Raw genomic sequence first — 24,921 nt, 5'->3', positions numbered from 1 at the left:
GCTTTACAAATACATTTGAGTGATTGAATATTATAATTGTTTTATACTGTATCTGGTTTATTCTCCATTATGTAAATCAACAGAAACAGTATTGACTAACAATCACAGACGTGATTTCTATACCAAGTGATTGGTATTGAAGTTGGGGGCACTTGCCCTATAAGCATATAACTCTGCTCTATCTAACTGAGTGAATCATACTTCTTTCAGATTTTGGGTTATAACTAGCTCCAATATTTAAGTGTAAAACATCCTCAGTTAGGTTGTTTATGCTTAATAAACCCAATTGCTAATGATCTATCACATTTCCTCCTGACAACACATGGCAAGCGGTTTACTCACTCCTGATTGGCTCTGACTCAGACTGGCCCAGGGTAGCCATGGAGATTCTATGAATGCTGGCTAGGCTGGTTGCCTGACCAGTACAGTGAGGGAGAAGGGGCGATGACTTGTCTGTGCAGATAGTCAATTTCACTGAGCTTTTGGCCTTCTTCAGTAAAGAGTGGACCTGAAATGTAGGAAAAAAACATGCTTAGAAAAAAAAGGGAACCCCTTTGGGCTCCAAGTATAACCCTTTTCACAGAAGGTTCTAGAAGGTTCAATAGGGTTCTACATGGAACCAAAAAGGGTTCTACCTGGAACCAAAAATAGCTCTACCTGGAACCAAAATGGCTTATCCTATGGCGACAGCCGAAGAACCATTTTGGAACACTTTTTCTAAGAGTGTAGTCCCCAACAGATGGTCTATGTACGGGATAATAAACGAAGGGCTATGCGTTCTATGGAAAATAATGAACGACGTGAAAGGTGTGTTCGACGACACGCTAGCGGAGTGGAACTGACCTTTCACGGAGTTGCATTATTTTTCAGAGAATGCATAGAGCCCCGAGTTGATTATCCCTTTTATACCATGGCTATAATTGACCACATTGGAAATGTGTTAATTTGTTCAACATCCACTGAAGTAGCTAGCAAGTTGCCGTGGTAACCAAACAAACAGACTTGCTAGTTTAGCTAATCAAATCATCAGTCCTAGCTTGCTATTATGAAAATTGTAAAAATGAACTAGCCATTGAATTCTACATTAAATTATAGACCGGTTGGTTCGAGCCATGAATGCTGATTGTCTGACAACCATGGTATTTCAGACAGTATACCACGGGTATGACAAAACATTTATTTTTACTGCTCTAATTACGTTGGCAACCAGTTTATAATAGCAATAAGGCACCTCGGGGGTTTGTGCTATATGGTCCATATACCACGGCCAAGGGCTGCGTCCAGGCACTCCGCGTTGCGTCGTGCTTAAGAACAGCCGTTATTCGTGGTATATTGTCCATATACCACACCTCCTCAGTCCGTATTACTTAACTAACACTCAGAAAGATAATCATCCAATATACATTAACCCTGGAATAGGGTGTGGGTCTAAAATGGCTGCAGAGGCAGCTCTTACCCTGTCCACAGTGTAGCCCATCACTGGCTTATCCTCCACAGCCAGGAGTTTATCTCCAGATTTGATGCTGCCGTCCTGCATAGAGAAATACAGGACTGGTGTTAGAGAATGTTTTGCAATGGGTAAAATGTGGGCAACCAATTAGCATAACGTGTAGGATTGTCCAATAGGATTTTCTGTAGAGTATTGTTCTTTAAAACTAGTCATGGACCACTACTCTGCCCTACCCAGCAAACAGACAGTAACTGCTCATTGCGTGGAACTGAGAAATATGCCTTTTATTTACCTTGGTCTCACAGTAACTTTATGCAGTTACAGCTAACATGACCCCCATTTTCTCCAAAACACATTACAATAGAGGCAGGATACTAGTCCACATGATTAAGCATGTTTTTAATGTAGCAAAAATGACATTGACTCATTTCTGATCAAATGAGCAGTTACTGCCTTTTTGCTTGATAGGGCAGGTAGTACAGGGTGTACAGGCTTTTGTTCCAACCCAGCCTTTTATTAATTCAACTAATCAAGGCCCTAATGAGCAGTTGATTAGTTATTTATATTTTTGCAGACGCTCTTATCCAGAGTGACTTACAGTAGATTCATTTTCACATTTTTATCTTCCATACTGGTCCCACATGAGAATTGAACCCATGACCCTGGCGTTTGCAAATGCCATGTTCTACCAACCGAGCCACATGTGACCAGTAATATTAGGTGGTTTTGCGCTGGGCTGGAACAAAACCCTGCTCCCCTTGTGGGTCCCCCAGAACACTTCTGATTCAAAGAGGTATTCTCTACCGAAGAGTAAGAAACAGTAGAGTGACATACCTTTCCTGCTGGTCCTTTTTCAGTTATACTCTGAATCACAAGCCCATCCTTGGTGTCCTCACTGAAAGTGATGCCGAATCCACCCTCCTCCTAGAGTTAAACGGTGATAATGTAGTTGAATTGTACTCAATAGCTCCCTGTCAACCATAATTATAAGCACAGTGAATCACAATTGAAAACATAATTATGCACATGAAATGTGCATGACGACACATTAAACATGAACATAGCGATCAGAAACAACGCAGGTTTGATTTTTAAATTGTGAGGCATTTTGGAGCATTATGGTTCTACTGGCATCAAAGACTCTAAAGAAACAGGGAGGTACCATCTGAACTTGACTAATACGAAACACTTGTTTACATTTTCTATGGCAAAATGTTTTGGTACGATGTGCCGTAATGAACACTATCCAGCTTCACTCACTCACTCACTCTTGATCTTTTGTTCCTGGAGAGCGAGAGGAAGTTACAGGGAAGTACGTGTCTGGTATGTGCCCATACCAGATGTTACCTTCATACCTTGATCCTCTAATAGACCATGTGGATAGATAGCTAGGCTGAGACTCCCATCCAGGTGTTTGGCTTGTCAAAATACCCATTAAATTAGAATAGGTTCACATCCCCCTCTCTTATTATTTATTTCTCTCTCTGTCTGTCTATCCCTCTCTTTCTCAGTTCCTAGGGTAGATTGCTGTCCTTCCTCGATCATTTGCTTCCTCCTCTCTCGGTCTCTCTAATAACAGACTATCCAATTAGAATAGGTCCATTTTCTCCACTCTCTCATTCTCTCTCTCTTTTACCAGCCTATTAAACTAGAATAGGCTATTTCGACCCCCCTCCCTCTCTCTCTTTCTCTCACTATGGTTCTCTCTACTTCCCTTTGTTTTATGACCTCATCAATAAAACCTTTTCCTGAAAAGGTCTGAGGTTATATAAATCATAGCAGCACGGGAGCTTCTCCAGGTAACATATAGCAGAGCAGCATGGGAGTCTTGAGTGTCTCACCTTCAGCAGAATGACGTGCTGCACATATTTGAACATGTCGACATCGATCGCCGAGGGTGCAATGGAAGAACATGTTTCCAGCTGTGAAAAAATTAATAATAAAGAGATTGAAAGAGTAGAATATATGAGTGTATTTCTAGTCATTGAGCTGCCTCACACTGTAAGGTATGTGTGTATGCATGTGGCGTGTGTGTGTGAGCATGTGTGTGTGTGTGTGTGTTTGTGTCAGCGTGCATGCCCGCATTTGTGTGTATGTACTATGCCTTTGTGTGCACATGCCTAAATGTGTGTGTGTGTGTGTGTGTGTTTACCTCTGTCTGGGGCTCCAGTGTGTCTCCATGCTCCCTCACTGGTCCCACAGCCATCTGGTTGAGAGCATCTGTGTTCCTGCCCACCAGTCATAACTCAGAGTAAATCACCAATCAGAGTAAATCACACCCAGCTTTCTGCCTGTCTGATACTGATACTCATATGAATCACAGAGCTTGTGCCCCAAACGGCACCCCTTCCCCTATACAGTGCACTACTTTTTGTCTTAAAGTATTCCTACGCATAATAGAGAGATATATGTGACCGTATGAAATGATTATGTTTAAATCAAATAGTCTATCTGCTTGGGCTTCTTGCGGTTAATTTGCAGTTGACTAATTATTTGTAACTGTGTTCCGGCCCCCTGATCATCCGCTCAAGAAAAAAAATAGGCCCGCGGCTGAATCTAGTTGATGATCCCTGATGTAGGGAATATTGAGTCAACTGGGACGCAGGCTGAGTCTGTAAACCACACAAGTCTAATTGAGGCTATCAGGTGAGTTAAGTGGTGTGTGTTCCTGCCCGTGAGTCGAGAATCCCTTATTTTGGTCTGATTCATTTGGGCCTGTCTATGTGTGATAACTAGCTGGGTTTTCACGGATCCTGACTGATAGTAACACAGGTAATAGAAAAAGACATCTTGGAGTATTGAGATGCCCCTTGTGTCTTCCCTGATATCAGTTTACATCAGTCCTTTGTAACACCACAGCTCCCTCTACTGGGCTTTATGTGGTGACGCATTAGACTTGAACTAGTCCTTTGCTATTGAAGGTGCTCAGCCACAACAGTATCCAACTCTAGTCCTCCACTACCCCTAACAGCAAACACCTGAATCAACTTATTGAGGGCTTGATTATTGGTTGACAAGTTGAATCAGGTGAGTTTGTCCTAGGCGACAACAAAAATGTGTATGGTTGGAGGTACTGGATGACTGGAGTTGGGAAACACTGAGCTACAGTATCTATACATTTTTATCCTTGTTAACACTTGGTAAAGATACTTGAAACAATACTTGGTTGGGGGATGGAGATAAGGACTTGGTATATATGTCCCTGTTTCTTCAAATACACCACCTGATGAATATGATCTTGACCTTCGATGGGGCACTTTTAATGATGGAGGAGGCATTCTGGTGACTCCGCCCATACAGAATCTGCCCGTTGATCTGATAAGGTGCAGAAATGTACTTATTACTACTGTCTTCATAACACTTCATTCAATTGAATTCGATGCAATACTATTCAATTTCGCAACTGTCATGACATTTGCTTGCTTCCTGCAAACCTCAGATAATATAGTCGAGGCTAAAACTCAACGCAGATCTCAAATCAGAGAAGATAATCTAAATCAAGTCATATTTGTCTGATTCAGACCATACAACACAGTAATAACCACTGGGCATCAACTCCTGGTTAAGGAGCACCAATCTAAAGCATCTGTGACCACTAAGTTACTAATCCATGCCCCTCACCTCCAACAGTTCATCCCCGACCACAACGCGACCGTCTTTGCCGGCGGCTCCACTGGGGTCGATCCCGACCACAAACACGCTCATGCGGGAGCGGTCACGGTTGCCAGCCAGGCTAAGGCCCAGGCCAGTCTTCCCCTTCTCCAGCTCAATCATGTGGAGAAGCCCTGGGAGGCTGTCGTACCTCTGACTGATGTTCTCTGTAGAGAACAGTAGATAGATTGAAATGGGTTGAAACACTGACAAATCATACTGATGGACGTGAATACAGTGGAGGGCTTGACTACAACCTGTGTGTGTTGTATAATTATAATTCACATGTGAAATGATTGAATAGAGCCACATACAGCTATAATGGATAGATTTCTATGTGTTTTATAGTATAGCTTTAAGCTGGATTTAAGCTGGCTTTTCTTCACTTACTACACTCACAACCCGAACATAAGAAGAATGTGACAGAGAAGTCATGAATGGGAATCAAACAAAAGGGTTCTAAGCGCAAGGATAACATCAAATGCAAAGTCATAATCAATACAACATCTCACAAGAGTAAAATTCTTCTATTACACTCCCTGACTGACAGGCCTCTCTCTCTCTCTCTATCTCTCATCTATGTTGTTCTGGGCTGTATGCCTAAATGCTCCTGTACTAATCTCCCTGACTCACCTCTCCAGTCTCCACCTCATTAATCGGATCACCACAGGACACACACACACACACACACACACACACACACACACACACACACACACACACACACACACAAACCAGGGGCCCAGGAGGGACTACACTGCCTGTAATCAGAAGAGCCTGAGGCCCCATCCAGAAACAACTCCTTTCCCTACCCCCTAGGCTAGGGGTATTCAACTCTTACCCTACGAGGTCCGGAGCCTGCTGCTTTTCTGTTCTACCTGATAAATAATTGCACCCACCTAGTGTTGCAGGTCTAAATCAGTGCCTGGTTAGAGGGGAAGAATGAAAAAAAAAAAACACAGTGGGACTGGCTTCGAGGTCCAGAGTTGAGTTTGAAGGCCCAAAGCACTTCATTTTGAATAACTGGATAGGTATAATATCACTGTGCTAGTCTAGTTCACTTGCCTTGGGATCCTAGTAGCAAGAATTACATTGAACTCCATTCCACATCAAGTAACTCATGCAAGCACATTATGGAACAGAGGGGACTGTGAAGAGAATCTGTTGTAAATGTAATGTAATGTTGTTTTTTATTGTATATAACTGGCTTAATTGTGCTGGACCCTGGGAAGAGTAGCTGCTGCCTTGGCAGTAACTAATGGGCATCCATAATAAATACAAATAAAAATACTTAGCTCTTGAAGTGGACTGAAATTGGTGTCGGTAAGATTTTTGGGTGTACCGGTGTATTCCGGCCCAATTCAAGCACTGGCAAGACCATGATAGCAATGTGAAGGCCCTCTAGTGGCCACTAGGTCCTAGCACATGGGAGCAGGCAAGCCAAAAGGGAAATATCTGAATCCATTGCACAGTCTAGAAACAAACCCTACTGCCTACCCACTGTGCAGTGGATATTTGTGTAAATCTGAAAGGAGTATAACTATGGTAGTAGCTGCACATTGACCTCTTAAGAATTTGTTGGACTTTCCCCTATCAAATCTATCCAGTTCTCCACAAGTGCCTAGGGAGTAGGGGCTAGGGGTTGGGTCTCTGGACTGGGCCCATGGGCTTATTCATTGTGTAATGATCACTAATAGCAATGTGAGAACCCAGATAACATAACTTGGGTTAGCCAACTTCGGTCCTTTCATTAAGGGGGCAGTTGCCCTTAATGGTCAGTCGTCAGTCGTCCCCCCCCCCGTAATGGCCATGGTTAGGATTAAGAGGAAGGCAAACTGTTCCTAGATCTGTTCATAGAGTCACACTCACTCCATCTGTAGCCAAACTTATCCTCCTCTTCTGTCTGGGACGGTCTGTCGGGAATCTCTGTCAGAGTATCCGTGTCTGTCTCTCCAACGTGGGGAACCACAGGAAGAGAAAGGTGAAGAGTGGTGGACGATGTCTTTCCCGCTTCCCGCTTTGGCGGCTGCCACATCACAGAAGTATCGGGAAAAATAGATTTGTTGTGTGGCAAAAAGGCAGATAACAATCGCTTAGTTTCAACATAGCAGGTTTAGCTGACTACAACCTAAAGCTGTATTGTTAAATTCAGTCGGTAAAGTAAGTTTTAGTCACTCGTGTGCAGATGAACACTTGAAAATAATATTACCCTACTTTTTAGGGATTCTTTTTTGTTTATGCCTAAACAAGGAATGCTTGCTGTAAGAAAAGTCATAAGCAGTGTATTTCTAGATTACTTCAATATTCAAGACTGAGTTTAATAACAAATGTTCCTTACTGATAGAATTCAATCCAACCATTGTATATAAACATACCCTCGTCAAACTGACTATCCTACCGATCCTTGACTTCAGCGATGTCATTTACAAAATAGCCTCCAACACTCTACTCAGCAAATTGGATGTAGTCTATCACAGTGCCATCCGTTTTGTCACCAACGCCCCACATACCACCCACCCCTGCAACCTGTATGCACTCATTGGCTGGCCCTCGCTTCATATTCGTCACCAAACCCACTGGCTCCAGGTCATCTATAAGTCTTTGCTAGGTAAATCCCCGCCTTATCTCAGCTCACTGGCCACCATAGCAGCACCCACCCGTAGCACGCACTCCAGCAGGTATATTTCACTGGTCACCCCCAAAGCCAACTCCTCCTTTGGCCACCTTTCCTTCCAGTTCTCTGCTGCCAATGACTGGAATGAACTGCAAAAATCACTGAAGCTGGAGACTTAAATTTCCTTCACTAACTTTACGCATCAGCTATCAGAGCAGCTTACCGATCATTGCACCTGTACATAGCCCATCTGTAAATAGCCCACCCAACTACCTCATCCCCATATTGTTATTTTTTTGCTCCTTTGCACCCCAGTATCTCTACTTGCACATTCATCTTCTGCACATCTATCACTCCAGTGTTTAATTGCTAAATTGTAATTATTTCGCCACTATGGCCTATTTATTGCCTTACCTCCCTAATCTTACTACATTTGCACACACTGTATATAGCCTTTTCTATTGTGTTATTGACTGTACGTTTGTTTATCCCATGTGTAACTCTGTGTTGTTTGTGTTGAACTGCTTTGCTCTATCTTGGCCAGGTCACAGTTGTAAATGAGAACTTGTTCTCAACTTGCCTACCTGGTTAAATAAAGGTGAAATAAATAAAATAAAAATCTGATAATGGATACAAAGGAAAACAATGGATTATTTTGATACATTTAGTTAAATTCAAATGCATTTTGATTCCGAATCAAACCATTGCATATTTTGGGGATGAATTTGGCAATTTCAATTTCCACATTTTGCAAAAAGAAGAACATTTGTATCGATGCTATCTGTAAACAACAAAAGGCAAAAAAGAAAAAGGGATTCAAACAGGTTTAGTGAAAAGATGCTAGGACAGCATGCATGCATGTAAGGGCTGTCCAGTATGTGTCTCCACATATATTCCATAACACAACCGTACGAGCATACATGGAAATAGAAGGTGAAAAGCACGACAACACAAAGACCCACAAACCTTAAACGGAGTAGGAGTGAAAGGGTTAGTTGGGGAGAGGCGTAGGAATAGTCTACTGTGACACTCAACCTCCTACAAAGAACAGAGAATAGTCAGTGACTTTCTAGGATGGCATCATAGCGAAACTAAAGGCAGAAACTTCACTCCACTGCTATGATGGAGAGTATGAGTGAAGTACTAGGTCTACTAAAAATCCTAATTTTATGAGCTAAATATGATTCATTATTGCGGACTAAAACTGGATAACTGAAGGGTCATGTGTATGCAATCACGCATTCACTCGTTGTGATGGGACCTGAACTTTAAAAGTACGATGAACAAAAAAAAAAATTCCCAAAGCCCTGCGGAAATTTGATTTGAGACTTCTACGACAATACAACGTCAAGTTACAGGCATTACCTAAGTTTAAAAGACCGTCGCCCAAACACTTTCAAATACAGTACTTGAGCAGTGCTTGTTTACTTGCTCTGAGCTAAATCCAGAGCACCTCAAGTATTTGAAATTATTTGGCATATGTATTTGATGCAGGTTTGAAGGTTGCATAGAGACACTAACCTTGTCACCATTGCGCCGCGCCACTCTCTCCTCGTTGGTGTCCGTGGTTGAGGACTGTTATGTACAAGAGGGACGGAGACATGAAAAATACACCATTAGGCATTGTCATCAAATTACATATCAGCAAAGGTTGAACTTACAACGGTGAGACATCATACTGTATTTAAATTGGTGAGGCTTGCATGGTAAATGTTTAAAATGTATAGAATGTACATTCAGTAAAGTAAAAGAATCCCTATACACTACCGGTCAATGTTTAAGAACACCTACTCATTCAAGGGTTTTTCTTTACTTTTTCTATTTTCTACAATGTAGAATAATAGTGAAGTCATTAAAACTATGAAATAACACATATGGAATCATGTAGTGACCAAAACAAGTATTAAATAATAAATATATTTTGATTGGTTTTAGATTCTTCAAATAGCCACCCTTTGCCTTGATGACAGCTTTGCACATACTTGGCATTCTCTTAACCAGCTTCATGAGGTAGTCACCTGGAATGCATTTCAAGTAAAAGGTGTGCCTTCTTAAAAGCGTTTGAGCCAATCAGCTGTGCTGTGTTGTGACAAGGGTATGAGTGGTATACAGAAGATAGACCTATTTGGTAAAAGACCAAGTCCATATCATGGCAAGATCAGCTCAAATAAGCAAAGAGAAACGACAGTCCATCATTACTTGATGACATGAAGGTCAGTCAATACGGAAAATGTTAAGAACTTCGAATGTTTCTCCATGTGCAGTCGCAAAAACCATCAAGCGCTATGATGAAACTAGCTCTCATGAGGACCGCCACAGGAATAGAAGACCCAGAGTTACCTCTGTGGCAGAGGATAAGTTCATTAAAGTTACCAGCCTCAGAAATTGCAGCCCAAATAAATGCTTCACAGAGTTCAAATAACAGACACATCTCAACATCAACTGTTCAGAGGAGACTGTGTGAATCAGGCCTGCATGGTGGAATTGCTGCAAAGAAACCAATACTAAAGGAAACCAATAAGAAATAGAGACTTGCTTGGGCCAGGAAACACGAGCAATGGACATTAGACCGGATGAAATTTGTCCTTTGGTCTGGAGTCCAAATTTGAGATTTTTGGTTCCAACAGCAGTGTCCTTGTGGGACGTGGTGTGGGTGAACAGATGATCTCTGCATGTGTATTTCCCACCGTAATGCATGGAGGAGGAGATGTTATGGTGTGGGGGTGCTTTGCTGGTGACACTGTCTGTGATTTATTTAGAACTCAAGGCACACTTAACCAGCATTGCTAACACAGAATTCTGCAGCGATACGACTTCCCATCTGGTCTGGGCTTAATGGAACTATCATTTGTTTTTCAACAGGACAATGACCCAACACACCTCCGGGCTGTGTAAGGGCTATTTTACCAAGAAGGAGAGTGATGGAGTGCTGCATCAGATGACCTGGCCTCCACAATCCCCCGACCTCAACCAAACTGAGATGGTTTGGGATGAGTTGGACCGCAGACAGAAAAAAAAGCAGCCAACAGGTGCTCAGCATATGTCCGAACTCCTTCAAGACTGTTGGAAAAGCATTCCAGGTGAAGCTGGTTGAGAGAATGCCAAGAGTGTGCAAAGCTGTCATCAAGGCAAAGGGTGGCTATTTGAAGAATCTGAAATATAAAATATATTTTTTATCTCTTTAACACTTTTTTGGTTACTACATGATTCAATATGTGTTATTTTGTAGTTTTGATATCTTCACTATTATTCTACAATGTCGAAAATATAAAAAAATTAAGAAAAACCCTTGAATGAGTAGGTGTTCTAAAACTTTTGACCGGTAGTGTATATTAAAAACATTTGTTTGAATATAACAAAAAAAGTAGCCTGAGCAAAATATCAGTGTTTATTTTTCTTCATGAGTTGTGATTGTATAAGCTTGGCTACACTAGAGTATTGATTACCCTTTGTCAGAGTAGTTACTGTACACGTTACACATAGGGAAAACTAAAATGATGCGTCCAGTGAGGTAGGCAGGCCGGTAATCGATATTCCACCCAAGCCTGACCACCTCTCAACCAGGAGCTGACTTAATATATTCTGCCTGCCAGCCAGAAACCACAACAGCAACATGGCAGTGAACCTTGTGGTTTGGGGTACTGAACATATTGGCTATTGTGTTCTTTTAGCTTTTCCTGTTCCTTAATTCTTTCTCAGTTCACAAAACTTTATGAGCTGGTATCCCAGGCAGGCACAATCTATTCCTGGACTCAAAAGGACTTTCAACTGTGATTTTCCACTGAGCATGCTTTTGAGTTCATTAGTAGAATTCATCTGGGTCTGGGAAACTGGGACAAAAATAAACTATTTTACACTGAGAGAGTATATTATACACTGTAGGATTGACCACCCAAAAGCAGACCATGAGCAGCAAAAGGAGCAAAAAGCAATCAGTCTAAATGAAGTAAGATTGGGCACTGACAACATTTTTATCAAAGGCTCTCATGGAAAGAAGGGAATTTGGAGGCTCAAAAGTTGAAACACCAAGAAAATTTAGGCTCAATAGTAAAAACACCTCTGTAGTTCTTCAAATGATTCCAAAAATAAGTGACTGGTAATAAATGTCCTCGAGGAGACCAGTTTTTTAAAGAAAATCAAAGTTGAGCTCTTTCTTAGAAGCCAAACAACAAATGTTTCCGAGAATCCTCAAGGGTGCTTTTGGATTATTCACTAGTGACAGAGAAGTGTTGAAGGCTATAAAGGGGAAACTGCTAGGAAGCATCATTACGATCTGTAGGTGGGCCCCAACGGCACCATTTAAAAGGGCAAGAGCAATACAGACCTGACCATAGCAGTTAACCTTTGCAGCATATAACATTTACCCTGGATGCAGCCCGATTCCAATTTTTTATTGGGTATCTTTTTTTTGCACACACATACATACAGTAGTCTATAAGCAAGTCTGTGAAAACTTCTGAATGGAGAGATAAAGCAACATAGACTCCACTGATGTGCAAAGAAAAAGAGGAAGAAAGATAAAAAGAAACCGAGAGAGAGGGAGAGAGAGGGTGAGAGAGAGAAGGAGAGAGGGAGAGAGTGAGAGAGAGGGTGAGAGAGAGATTACCTGGCACATGTGATGAGGCAAGCGTTTTAAAGCGGTGCTGTACTCTATGACTGGTGATGAAGTGGGGCTATAGCGGGACTTGGGCTGAGGAAGAGGTGCATGCTGGACTGGTTAGTGGAAGGTTGCGGAAAAGGTCTGTAAAGCTTTAACCATGCATGCAAATTGATGATTGTGAGTTGTATGTCAATATACACAATATACACAATTTATTAGGTACACCAACCCATTCACGAAAATGGTTTGCTACTACAGACAGTGAGTCAATTGGCCGGGGCTAGCTATATAAAGCAGGCAGACAGGCATTCAGTTACTGTTTGATTGAATATTATAATGGGCAAAACGAGTGACCTAAGTGACTTTGAGCGTGGTATGATCGTAGGTGGCAGGCGCGCCAGTTCGAGTATCTCAGAAACGTCCGGCCTCCTGGGCTTTTCACGCACGACAGTGTCTCTCGGGTTTACAGAGAAAAACAGGCAAATAACAGTGCAGTACAACAGTGCTGCGCAGAACGGCATCTTGGAATGCACAACTCATCTTTCCTTATCAAGGATGGGCTATTGCAGCAGACAAACAACAACGGGTTCCACTCCTATCAGCTAAAAATAAGAAGTGGCTCCAGTGGGCATACGATCAAACACTGGACAATTGAGGAGTGCAAAAACATTGCCTGCTCCAATGAATCCCGGTTCCTGTTGTGTCATGCTGATGTCAGAGTCAGCATTTGGAGTAAGCAGCATGATTTCATGGCCCCATCCTGCCTGGTGTGAACGGTACAGGCTGGTGGCGGTGGTGTGATGGTGTGGGGAAGGTTTTCCTGGCACATGTTAGGTCCCTAGATACTAATTGAGCAACATTTGAACACTACACCATGTAGAATCCATTCCCCGAACAATTCAGACTGTTCTGGAGGCAAAGCTGGGTCCTACCCGGTACTAATAATCTGGCGATGTTGGCGATTGCAAACCTTGTAGCAATTCCAGTAGGATATTAGTTAGTCATGCTAATGGTGCTTTCAAACCAATCAAGATTATGCAGCAAAAATACAGTCAGTCTAATGTTTTGTCATTTTAAGTTTCTGTTGAACTTTTAATTAAATGGTCCTGACAAGGAATCTGTCAAATAATTGAATATAAGCAAAAGCCTTTCTCCCACTTGAAATCCGTCCTCTCACAAAGCGCACTCTCGGGTGTGAAAGCGCCCTAATAGCCAGTCATGCTTTTGAAGCCATGTCACAGATATAGATACTGTAGCTACTATAGTCTTTGTTGGATACAGGATGGTTAAGTAGCTTTTAGAATGGGATAATTAATGGTGAGAGATTAGGAAATCTCCATCAACAAAACAAAGGAGATGATTGTGAACTTCAGGAAACAGCAGAGGGAGCACCCTGCTATCCACATCGAAGTGACAGCAGTGGAAAAGGTAGAAAGTTTTAAGTTCCTAGGTGTACACATCACATACAAACTGAAATGGCCCACCCACGCAGACAGTGTGGTTAAGAAGGCGCAACGTCGCCTATTCAACCTCAGGAGGCTGAAGAAATGTGGCATTTCACCCAAAACCCTGACAAACTTTTACAAATGCACAATCGAGAGCATCCTGTCGGGCTGTATCACAGAGGGTGGTGCATACTGTCGGTCTCAACCGCAAAGCTTTCCAGAGGGTGGAGATGGATCACTAGTCACTTTATACAATGCCACTCTAAACAATACCACTTTAATAATGTTTACATATCTTACATTACTCATATCACATGTACTGTATATACTGTATTTTATACCATCTATTGTATCTTGCCTATGCCGCTCAGGCATCGCTCATCCATATACTTACATGTACATATTCTCATTCACCCCTTTAGATTTGTGTGTATTAGGTTGTTGTTGGGGAATTGTTAGATTACTCGTTAGATATTACTGCACTGTTGGAACTAGAAGCACAAGCATTTCGCTACACTCACATTAACATCTGCTAACCATGTGTATGTAACAAATACAATTTGATTTGATTTTGATTTGAAATTAAGTATTGTTGTTGAAAGACATTAACCACACAGCCAGCATGCTAACACGGGGAGCTAGGAACACTTAGCTAGCATGCTATCACAGTAAGATAACATGCTAGCATACTAACACAGGGAGCTAGGACCACTTAACTAGAATGCTATGACAGTAAGCTAGCATCCTAGCATAAGGAGCTAGGACCACTTGGCTAGAATGCTGTCACAGTAAGCTAGCATGTTAGCAGGCTAACACAAGGAGCTAGAGGGCTCACCCTGGGCCTGTGGACGATACTCTGGACCAGGAACACTACAGGGTTTCCTGCCCTGCGGATGGCCTCCACAGCCTGCTCGTGACTGGCATCACTCAGGTCCACACCGTCCACCTGAAACATTCCAAAGAAACAAACAAGTAATTCATAGGTTATTACTGTGCAATTACCATTTCGCCATGTTAAAGTCAAATGCATGCTAATCTCTATAGTGTGAAATAATATTGATTGGTGTACCTCAACAATCCTATCTCCAGTCTTCAGGGTTCCATTGCGGCCGGCGGGGCTGTCCGCCATGATGTGTTTGATGAAGATGCCCCGCATCACCTCACCGTTGCTAAGGCGACTGCCCATCCCTCTGCCCCCCACAATGCTGATGCCAAGGGACTTGCCCGCTTCTCTTTTGAGCTCCACCCTGAGCGAGGCAACACACATTGTAAAATATATTTTTAAAGGGTACTGTATTGTGCCACTTCTTGGGACAGGGTTGGGGTTGTTATATTCATTTATTTGCATACAAAGTAAAAATAAGAAGTGACATTGAGTGAGGAAATGGGTTGTGTAAAAATCTCACCTATTGAATACAAATTCAGGGAAGTACAACAGTACAGAAGGTTCAACAATTGAGAATGGAAACGATTGGGGCATTGTGGCAAGTCGGTAAATTAGGTAGACTGGATATGATTCTCAGTCATTTAGATTAGGGAACTGTGTCAGTTCTGCAAATTGGCTACATTTCTATCTGTGACATTCTAAACGTTGTAGCTCATTGAGTTAGCCTCAGCTATCAATAACCCTACTCCTGGAGTGCTACAGTGTTTGATGATTTCCTCTTATAGATATATATGCAGGCGCTAGCTCAGTTCCAAAGCGGTATAACTAATGCTTGCTGTCCAAACACTTCTTATTACTTATTTACCCAATCAGCTTTGTTTCCTTAACATTAAAGTTGGAAAGAGGTTACACCCCCCACCTTTAGTGAATAGTGAAAGCCTTCAATGGTGCTGCCCATGCTAAAACAGGCTTTGTGCCAAGGGCATGTTGTTTGTTCAACTCTATGTTCTGGTCCAAGCCAAAGTCCAACTTCCTACTCACTTCATAGGCTGGTTCCAGTTACTGAAGGTGGCGGTCTGTAACTCGCTCTCCTCTCCCTCTCCATCCTCCCGCTCAGGAAGTTCTGGGATTCCTCTTCTGCAAAAAGACAAACAATTGTAAACCTGGTGGTTTGCTCATCGACTTGTTTTGTCTGGAGTTAAACAAAATAATGTCGTGAAAAGCCGGTCTATGCTGGAAAATAAAAGCATATACTTTTACTTAAGGCATTGTTATGAAAACACTTTCTATAAATGCATGGCTTCTATAAAGTTTTATAAAGTTTGAGCTTACATTGGGGCCAGAGGTGCATCAGAGCAGATGTCATCTTTAGGCTGCTCCAGGCTAGTCTTATACTCCTCCAGATACTCCACAGGGACATAGGTAATGCTGAGAACACACACACCAATGAGCATCAGCACTCCTCCGAACAACAACCTGACCAAGATTTGTCATCATCACTGCGAATACCCCCAAAATACATAACCTGCCCATAAACATATGACACGGGAGTTCAACCTTGTGTGCAAGCATGTCAGAATTCATCATTAGGGGTGATATGATCGTTTAACAAAGCATTAAAGTGGAAGTGCCTGCATTCATATGCAACCCGATATGTCAGAATGAGCCTTTTTACAAAACAGCCTTTTATTTATTCACCAATTTACATTGTTCTCCTCCCCGTCCAATTTACATCTGAGGCCCAAGATTTCAGGAGGGGAAGGAATGAGCTCTGCAAATTTCTCTGGCAATGATTTCTGCCTATCATGAGCCCAAGGTGAGCCGTCAATGAATAATGTAGTGAGCCGTCAATGGATTGAGTGTGGGAATTATTTCCAAAATAATGTCATTGAGTTTTGAAGGGAACATCAATTGGAACAGCAATTCTTAATTTACTGGAACAGTAGAGAACGTTCAAAATATTAAGAATTGAAGGAAAGGGAGTAGAAAAGCGCATAAGTCCGCTTTGGGAAGCCCAGTTTCAAGCAATTAATCATCCGTAGTTGATTCTAAAGCACACACACACACATTTGAGTGAAGATGACAGATCTAACAATGATGGGATGACTCATACTTCAACATTAGGACATGCAGACACGGAGGTACTTGAATCCCTGTTCATTCAAACAGCAATTCAAATGCCTCCAAAAACAGATGAAGGAAGAAATAAGTGAATTCGTGTGTGATGGGGTGGATACAGCACAGACGAAAAAGTGCAAAATCAATCGTTATCACCCCACACAAATGGACCTGCATGCCCAGTAGTCAACGAGAGGCATGTCAATGAAGTGTTAAGGATGAATTGTTAAAAACCCATGGTTAGTGGTGCAGTCCAGTGAGAGACTTTTCCAGATACATTGACTGTGTGTTGGGACTGCGGTCAATGTGCTGTATGTAGCCTATACGATTATCTAATCTAGTGAACTGTAATCTCCACAGATGTCCAAATTATTTGATTATTAATGAGTAAGAGGTAACAGGGCATTTAGCTAAGAAATCTGTTAAAAAAAAATGAACAGTTCAGATTAAGGTTTGTGTATGGTTGATTTAAACTTTGGTGGATTTACAGTATGGTTGATATACAGCATGGTTGACTTACATTATGGTTGATATACAGTATGGTTGATTTAATCTATGGTTGATATACAATATGGTTGATTTAAACTATGGTTGATTTACAGTATGGTTGATTTACACTATGGTCGATATACAGCATGGTTGACTTACATTATGGTTGATATACACTATGGTTGATTTAATCTATGGTTGATATACAATATGGTTGATTTAAACTATGGTTGATTTACAGTATGGTTGATTTACAGTATGGTTGATATACAGTATGGTTGATTTAAACTATGGTTGATTTACAGTATTCTTGATATACAGTATGGTTGATTTACACTATGGTTGATATACAGTATGGTTGATATACAGTATGGTTGATTTAAACTATGGTTGATATACAGTATGGTTGATTTATACTATGGTTGATATACAGTATGGTTGATTTACAGTATGGTTGATTTACAGTATGGTTGATATACAGTATGGTTGATATACAGTATGGTTGATATACAGTATCGTTGATTTACATTATGGTTGATATACAGTATGGTTGATTTACATTATGGTTGATATACAGTATGGTTGACTTACATTATGGTTGATTTAAACTATGGTTGATATACAGTATGGTTGATTTACATTATGGTTGATATACAGTATGGTTGATTTACATTATGGTTGATATACAGTATGGTTGACTTACATTATGGTTGATTTAAACTATGGTTGATATACAGTATGGTTGATTTACATTATGGTTGATATACAGTATGGTTGATTTACATTATGGTTGATTTAAACTATGGTTGATATACAGTATGGTTGATTTAAACTATGGTTGATTTACAGTATGGTTGATATACAGCATGGTTGACTTACATTATGGTTGATATACAGTATGGTTGATTTAAACTATGGTTGATTTACAGTATGGTTGATTTAAACTAGGGTTGATTTAAACTAGGGTTGATTTACACTATGGTCGATATACAGTATGGTTGATTTACAGTATGGTTGATATACAGTATGGTTGATTTACAGTATGGTTGATTTACACTATGGTTGATTTACACTATGGTCGAGATACAGTATCGTTGATTTACATTATGGTTGATATACAGTATGGTTGATTTACATTATGGTTGATATACAGTATGGTTGATTTACACTATGGTTGATTTACATTATGGTTGATATACAGTATGGTTGATTTACTGTATGGTTTGTTTACAGTATGGTTGATATACACTATGGTTGATTTACAGTATGTTTGATTTACACTATGGTTGATTTACAGTATGGTTGATTTACAGTATGGTTGATTTACAGTATGGTTGATATACAGTATGGTTGATTTACAGTATTGTTGATATAGAGTATGGTTGATTTACAGTATTGTTGATATAGAGTATGGTTGATTTACACTATGGTTTATATACAGTATGGTTGATTTACAGTATTGTTGAAATACAGTATGGATGATTTACAGTATTTTTGATATACAGTATGGTTGATTTATACTATGGTTGATATACAGTATAGTTGATTTACAGTATTCTTGATATACATATGGTTGATTTACACTATGGTTGATATACAGTATGGTTGATTTACAGTATGGTTGATATACAGTATGGTTGATTTACACTATGGTTGATTTACAGTATGGTTGATTTACACTATGGTTGATTTACACTATGGTTGATATACAGTATGGTTGATTTACTGTATGGTTTGTTTACAGTATGGTTGATATGCACTATGGTTGATTTACACTATGGTCGAGATACAGTATCGTTGATTTACATTATGGTTGATATATAGTATGGTTGATTTACATTATGGTTGATATACAGTATGGTTGATATACAGTATGGTTGATATACAGTATGGTTGATTTACATTATGGTTGATTTACATTATGGTTGATATACAGTATGGTTGATTTACTGTATGGTTTCTTTACAGTATGGTTGATATACACTATGGTTGATTTACATTATGGTTGATATACAGTATGGTTGATTTACTGTATGGTTTGTTTACAGTATGGTTGATATACACTATGGTTGATTTACAGTATGGTTGATTTACACTATGTTTGATTTACAGTATGGTTGATATAAACTATGGTTGATTTACAGTATGGTTGATATACGGTATGGTTGATTTACAGTATTGTTGATATACAGTATGGTTGATTTACTGTATGGTTTGTTTACAGTATGGTTGATATACACTATGGTTGATTTACAGTATGGTTGATTTACACTATGGTTGATTTACACTATGGTTGATTTACACTATGGTTGATTTACAGTATGGTTGATTTACACTATGCTTGATTTACATTATGGTTGATATACAGTATGGTTGATTTACTGTATGGTTTGTTTACAGTATGGTTGATATACACTATGGTTGATTTACAGTATGGTTGATTTACACTATGTTTGATTTACAGTATGGTTGATATAAACTATGGTTGATTTACAGTATGGTTGATATACGGTATGGTTGATTTACAGTATTGTTGATATAGAGTATGGTTGATTTACACTATGGTTGATATACAGTATGGTTGATTTACAGTATTGTTGAAATACAGTATGGTTGATTTACAGTATTCTTGATATACAGTATGGTTGATTTATACTATGGTTGATATACAGTATGGTTGATTTACAGTATTCTTGATATACATATGGTTGATTTACACTATGGTTGATATACAGTATGGTTGATATACAGTATGGTTGATTTACAGTATGGTTGATATAGAGTATGGTTGATTTACACTATGGTTGATATACAGTATGGTTGATTTACAGTATTGTTGATATACAGTATGGTTGATTTACAGTATTCTTGATATACATATGGTTGATTTACACTATGGTTGATATACAGTATGGTTGATTTACAGTATGGTTGACTTTCAGCATGTGTTGTAATGTCTAGATCTGGATCAAACTCCCTTCCACGGACAGGTGATGAGACTCGGGTGCAGAAGTGAGAAAATGTGGACAGAGAGGAAATAAAGTGGTAGATTTTGGTTGCAGACCTGTCGGCGTGGGAGTTAGCGGTACTCACACATAAAAAGGGCACAGATCTTCCTCTGGGGCACAAGCAGATCTAGAAGGTGAAGAGGAAGTTATGCACCGTGGCTAACATACTGGAATGTACTGACATGTTTAGCGTTAATCAAGCAAGACTTGAGATACCAAAAATGATGGTGCCCCAGACTTAATGTAGCATCCATCGAATGCATGGAGAGAATACAATTTAGGAATGTAAAAGGCCTTAGTGAGTTGTCCAAATTTCACCATTGAGTGTCTTGTGCTAGGAGTCCAACCGCTGTAGGAAGCTTTTCCATATGACTGGAAGTCCTACCTTCATGTAGCCTACAGTATTCAATTGGTGGTGTTCATCAGAAATGTATGTACGGTAGCCTATATGCTATCATGCTTTGGATGGCACACCTTTTAAGGGATATTAAGGTGCACTCTATGACTCACAACACTGGATGACAATGAAATTTCCCACTATCGACCTGGCTAAAAGAAAACGGTGAGCTCCTTAACACAATTTCTACTACATTATAATGTTTACTGCATGGTTCATAAACAGGTGTTGTGAATATGTATTTGTTTATTTATTATGTTTGCTTATTTATTTGTTTATTTGGATCCCCATCAGCTTTTGCAGAAGCAGCATCTACTCTTCCTGTGGTCCACAAAAAACCCAAAGCCCAAGTAACAAAACACTGGCACACTGACAGAAAAGTCACACCAGTTTGTGAGGTATGTGTATTAGGCATCAGTTCAATGAAATGTGTGTTTGGATGGTTTGGGAAAACAGTTAGCTTTTGTATGGGAGATGTAAAAGGAGAAATAAAACTGTTTCTACGAGAGATGCAGAACAAATAGCCTTAATGGGATCATTGGGAGCAATTTACCCAAATGCCATTCACTATAAAGCTTCACTTGATCATAATTGCACACATAAGCTATAGAAAAGCGAGCAAATCATTCAGAAAACAAAAAATAAAAGAACCATATTTGATCAAGACGCGTTTATTTAGTGTGATGTCAGGTGACATTTATCTGACTCTATAGTGGTGTGTCTATGTACAGCACCAGTCAAAAGTTTGGACACACCTAGTCATTCAAGGGTTTTTCATTATTTGTACTATTTTCTACATTGTAGAATAATAGTGAAGACATCAAAACTATGAAATAACACATATGGAATCATGTTGTAACCAAAAAAATTGTTAAACAAATCTAAATATATTTTATATTTGACATTCTTCAATGTAGCCACCCTTTGCCTTGATGACAGCCTTCCACACTCTTGGCATTCTCTCAACCAGCTTCATGAGGTAGTCAGTCACCTGGAATGCATTTCAACTAACAGGTGTGCATTGTTAAAAGTTATTTGGTGGAATTTCTTTCCTTCTTAATGCGCTTGAGCCAATCAGTTGTGTTGTGACAAGGTAGGGGTGGTGTACAGAAGATTGCTCTATTTGAAAAAAAATAACAAGTTCATATTATGGCAAGAACAGTTGAAATAAGCTAATAGAAACGACAGTCCATCATTACTTTACGACATGAAGGTCAGTCAATTCGTAAAATTTCAAGAACTTTTCAAGTTTCTTCAAGTGCAGTTGTAAAAACCATCAAGCGGTATGAAACTGAATGATGAAACTGGCTCTCATAAGGATCGCCACAGGAAAGGAATTCCCAGAGTTACATCTGCTGCAGAGGATAAGTTCATTAGAGTTAACCGCACCTCAGATTGCAGCCCAAATAAATGCTTCACAGAGTAACAGACCCATCTCAAAATCAACTGTTCAGAGGAAACTGCTTGAATCAGGCCTTCATGGTGGAATTGCTGCAAAGAAACCACTACTAAAGGACACCAATAAGAAGAAGAGACTGCTTGAGCCAAGAAATACGAGCAATAGACATTAAACCAGAGGAAATCTGTCCTTTCGTCTGATGAGTCCAAATTTGAGATTTTTGATTCCAACCGCTGTGTCTTTGTGAGAGGCAGTGTAGGTGAATGGATGATCTCTGCATGTAAGGTTCCCACCGTGAAGCATGGAGGAGGAGGTGTGATGGTGCTTTGCTAGCGACACTGTCAGTGATTCATTTTGAATTCAAGGCAAACTTAACCAGCATGGCTACCACAGCATTCTGCAGTGATACGCCATCCCATCTGGTTTGCACTTAGTGGTACTATCATTTGTTTTCAACAGGACAATGACCCAAAATACACCACCAGGCTGTGTAAGTGCTATTTGACCAAAGACAGTGATGGAGTGCTGCATCAGATGACCTTGCCTCCACAATCACCGGACCTCAACCCAATTGAGTTGGACTGCAGAGTGAAGGAAAAGCAGTCAAACAAGTGCTCAGCATTTGTGGGAACTCCTTCAAGACTGTTGGAAAAGCATTTCTCATGAAGCTGGTTGAGAGAATGCCAAGAGTGTGCAGAGCTGTCATCAAGGCAAAGGGTGGCTACTTTAAAGAATCTAAAATATACAATATATTTTGATTGGTTTAACACTTTTTTTGGTTACTATATGATTCCATATGTGTTATTTCATAGTTTTGATGTCTTCACTATTATTCTACAATGTAGAAAATAGTAAAAATAAAGATCCCTTGAATGAGTAGGTGTGTCCAAACTTTTGACTGGAACTATATGTTTGTAGAGAGGAGAAAGTTTGGGGTTTTGGTCTCCACAATATTATCCTATGACTTTACATTGTAACAGAAAAGGAGTGTGTATCAATGTGTAGGGAATCTAGTGAGAATATATTTGTGGTGAAATCTGCACTCTTTGTGTTGGAAGTAGGTGGATATTTTAATGAAGGCCTATAGTGAAACCATATAAAACAGGCTTCCATGGACAAGGTATAAAAACACTGAACATGTTGCCCTAGCCCAGGTCCTTACCCCAAGTCTGGCCCGATGAGGGAGTGTCTCCGGAGCATGGCGCGGGCCTGGGTGTTAGTCAGGTTGGCCATGGACTCGCCGTTGATGACTAGGATTAGGTCCCCTACTCCCAGACGGCCGTCTCGGCTGATGGAACCTCCATGGATGATGCTGCGGATGTACATGCCCAAGCCATCCTTGATTGTGCTCACTGTCATTCCTGTAAGGATGACAGTGACAAAATGCACAACATTCCCAAATACCTGGAACCTACAGTATAGGAAAAACGCTTACCCACAATTATGTGTCAAATGTGTTCAAGCCTGATTCATAGCTGAGGCCCCTATGTTCCACTTGGAGCTAAACGCAATAAGCCAAGTAAGTTACTTTTTTTATTTATTTTTTTTACAAATACTCCAAATGAACTGAAATACAACACATTTAATAAGTAATATCCGACAACCCTGACAGATATAAAGCACATAAAAGCATAATCAGATATTTTGCTAATTTAAATACAATTATGGTATGTAAGGAGGAAAGACTGATAAAGTGAAGGCTGTTCTCTATACAACAATTACTCATCAATATACAACATATTGCCAAAGAAATAATACAAACCGAGACTGGAGTTGCCCTTGACAACAGTGATTGTCCTTTCAAAATGACTCCCAGTGATTATAACCTCATCCCCTTCCTCTTTGGACTGCTTTACAGATGGCTCATCCCCCTTGAGAATAACGATTCAATAAAAAGTTTTAATGAAACAAATTCGAAAATATTTATATTTAAGTACAGCATTTAAAAATGAATAATAGTGACAGAATGAAATTGAGGTCATCTAAACTACCAGGGAGGTTAGGTGGAAACGATTAGTGAGGGCCAGGGAATCAAACATACAAAGTAAGGAAGGGATTCATCTTTAAATATTTTCTGTGATGCCGTTACCTTAGGAAAGTAAGTAGGAATGTGATTCTAGTAAAAAGTAGAATGTTTCAAACTGGTTGGGTTATCATTATTCTCGAAAATCCAATCAATTTCACATTGGCCTGTGATCAGTCCAGTGCATTTTTGACATGGGTTGAATGTAACTTCCTGCATTTCAATTTCCTGAGCATTGCCGAGGACCGATTTACTCATGCTTGTTTGATTACGAGGCACACTCAATGACATTCGATGGCAAAACGAAAGATGGCACGGCTCTTCAGATCAAGGCTCGTTTACCTTCATTAAGCCTTCCATCTCCCCTATGTCCTCAACGGCCATGGTGGACTCCACCTGAAAATGGAGAGACTGCACCGGCTCCCCCAAATCATTCAAACCAGGCTCAGGGTCAGTGTACGGACTGTATGAGTTTGACAGATCCGATGGCTCCATTTGGGTTAAGTGATGCGCCAGGTACTGATCGAAGCTAGTTAGTGCGTTGTCGTCAACCGTTAGGGCGTGACCTCCAATACTCCTGGGCAGGGGGAAAACGATGGGCTTCTCCTCTGGGGAGAAGGGTTCAGTGTCGTCCGCAAGGCCGAACAACGTCACCAAGGGATGCTCAGTCAACAAGTCCAGGCGAGCACTCCGCTATGTAGAAGAAGAAAAAAATGACGAGTCGAAATGGAGGTTACACCTCGTTAGTTTCTACCTCGATCGCCGTTCTGCACTCCTCCTAATGAGCCATTGAAAAGCCATCAGCAGCTGACAGGGAATAGCGATAATTACCGTACAGATG

The 24,921-nt window shown here is 40.4% G+C and overlaps 2 protein-coding genes across 16 annotated transcripts in view; one reads left to right on the top strand and one right to left on the bottom strand.

Annotated features, from left to right (window-relative positions):
• LOC110500600 (adhesion G protein-coupled receptor L3) overlaps positions 1-24,921 on the top strand; it is a 490,597-nt gene that overhangs the window by 101,596 nt on the left and 364,080 nt on the right. The window lies entirely within an intron of this gene.
• Positions 1-24,921, bottom strand: part of LOC110500876 (multiple PDZ domain protein) — a 69,983-nt gene that overhangs the window by 13,340 nt on the left and 31,722 nt on the right. For 4 of the 15 annotated variants that reach the window (XM_090213285.1, XM_090213291.1, XM_090213286.1 and 1 more), the window contains 18 exons: positions 24,423-24,773; positions 23,820-23,928; positions 23,220-23,418; positions 20,347-20,388; positions 15,979-16,074; positions 15,688-15,783; positions 14,830-15,007; positions 14,596-14,706; positions 9,237-9,290; positions 8,682-8,753; positions 6,971-7,127; positions 5,072-5,268; positions 4,674-4,765; positions 3,603-3,678; positions 3,292-3,372; positions 2,285-2,374; positions 1,457-1,531; positions 343-508 (listed from right to left, as the gene is read on the bottom strand). In XM_090213285.1, the coding sequence (XP_090069411.1) occupies positions 343-508; positions 1,457-1,531; positions 2,285-2,374; positions 3,292-3,372; positions 3,603-3,678; positions 4,674-4,765; positions 5,072-5,268; positions 6,971-7,127; positions 8,682-8,753; positions 9,237-9,290; positions 14,596-14,706; positions 14,830-15,007; positions 15,688-15,783; positions 15,979-16,074; positions 20,347-20,388; positions 23,220-23,418; positions 23,820-23,928; positions 24,423-24,773 (2,242 nt within the window). The remainder of the gene's footprint in view (positions 1-342; positions 509-1,456; positions 1,532-2,284; positions 2,375-3,291; positions 3,373-3,602; positions 3,679-4,673; positions 4,766-5,071; positions 5,269-6,970; positions 7,128-8,681; positions 8,754-9,236; positions 9,291-14,595; positions 14,707-14,829; positions 15,008-15,687; positions 15,784-15,978; positions 16,075-20,346; positions 20,389-23,219; positions 23,419-23,819; positions 23,929-24,422; positions 24,774-24,921) is intronic. The other 11 variants (XM_090213288.1, XM_090213294.1, XM_090213289.1 and 8 more) reach the window with 5 other exon arrangements.

Source organism: Oncorhynchus mykiss, chromosome 21 (genome assembly GCF_057628025.1).
Source record: "Oncorhynchus mykiss isolate SJ-2025 chromosome 21, ASM5762802v1, whole genome shotgun sequence".
In the NCBI taxonomy this organism is placed as follows: Eukaryota; Metazoa; Chordata; class Actinopteri; order Salmoniformes; family Salmonidae; genus Oncorhynchus; species Oncorhynchus mykiss.
Note: the sequence above shows the minus strand (reverse complement) of the source record. Positions and strands in the feature narration are given on the sequence as shown.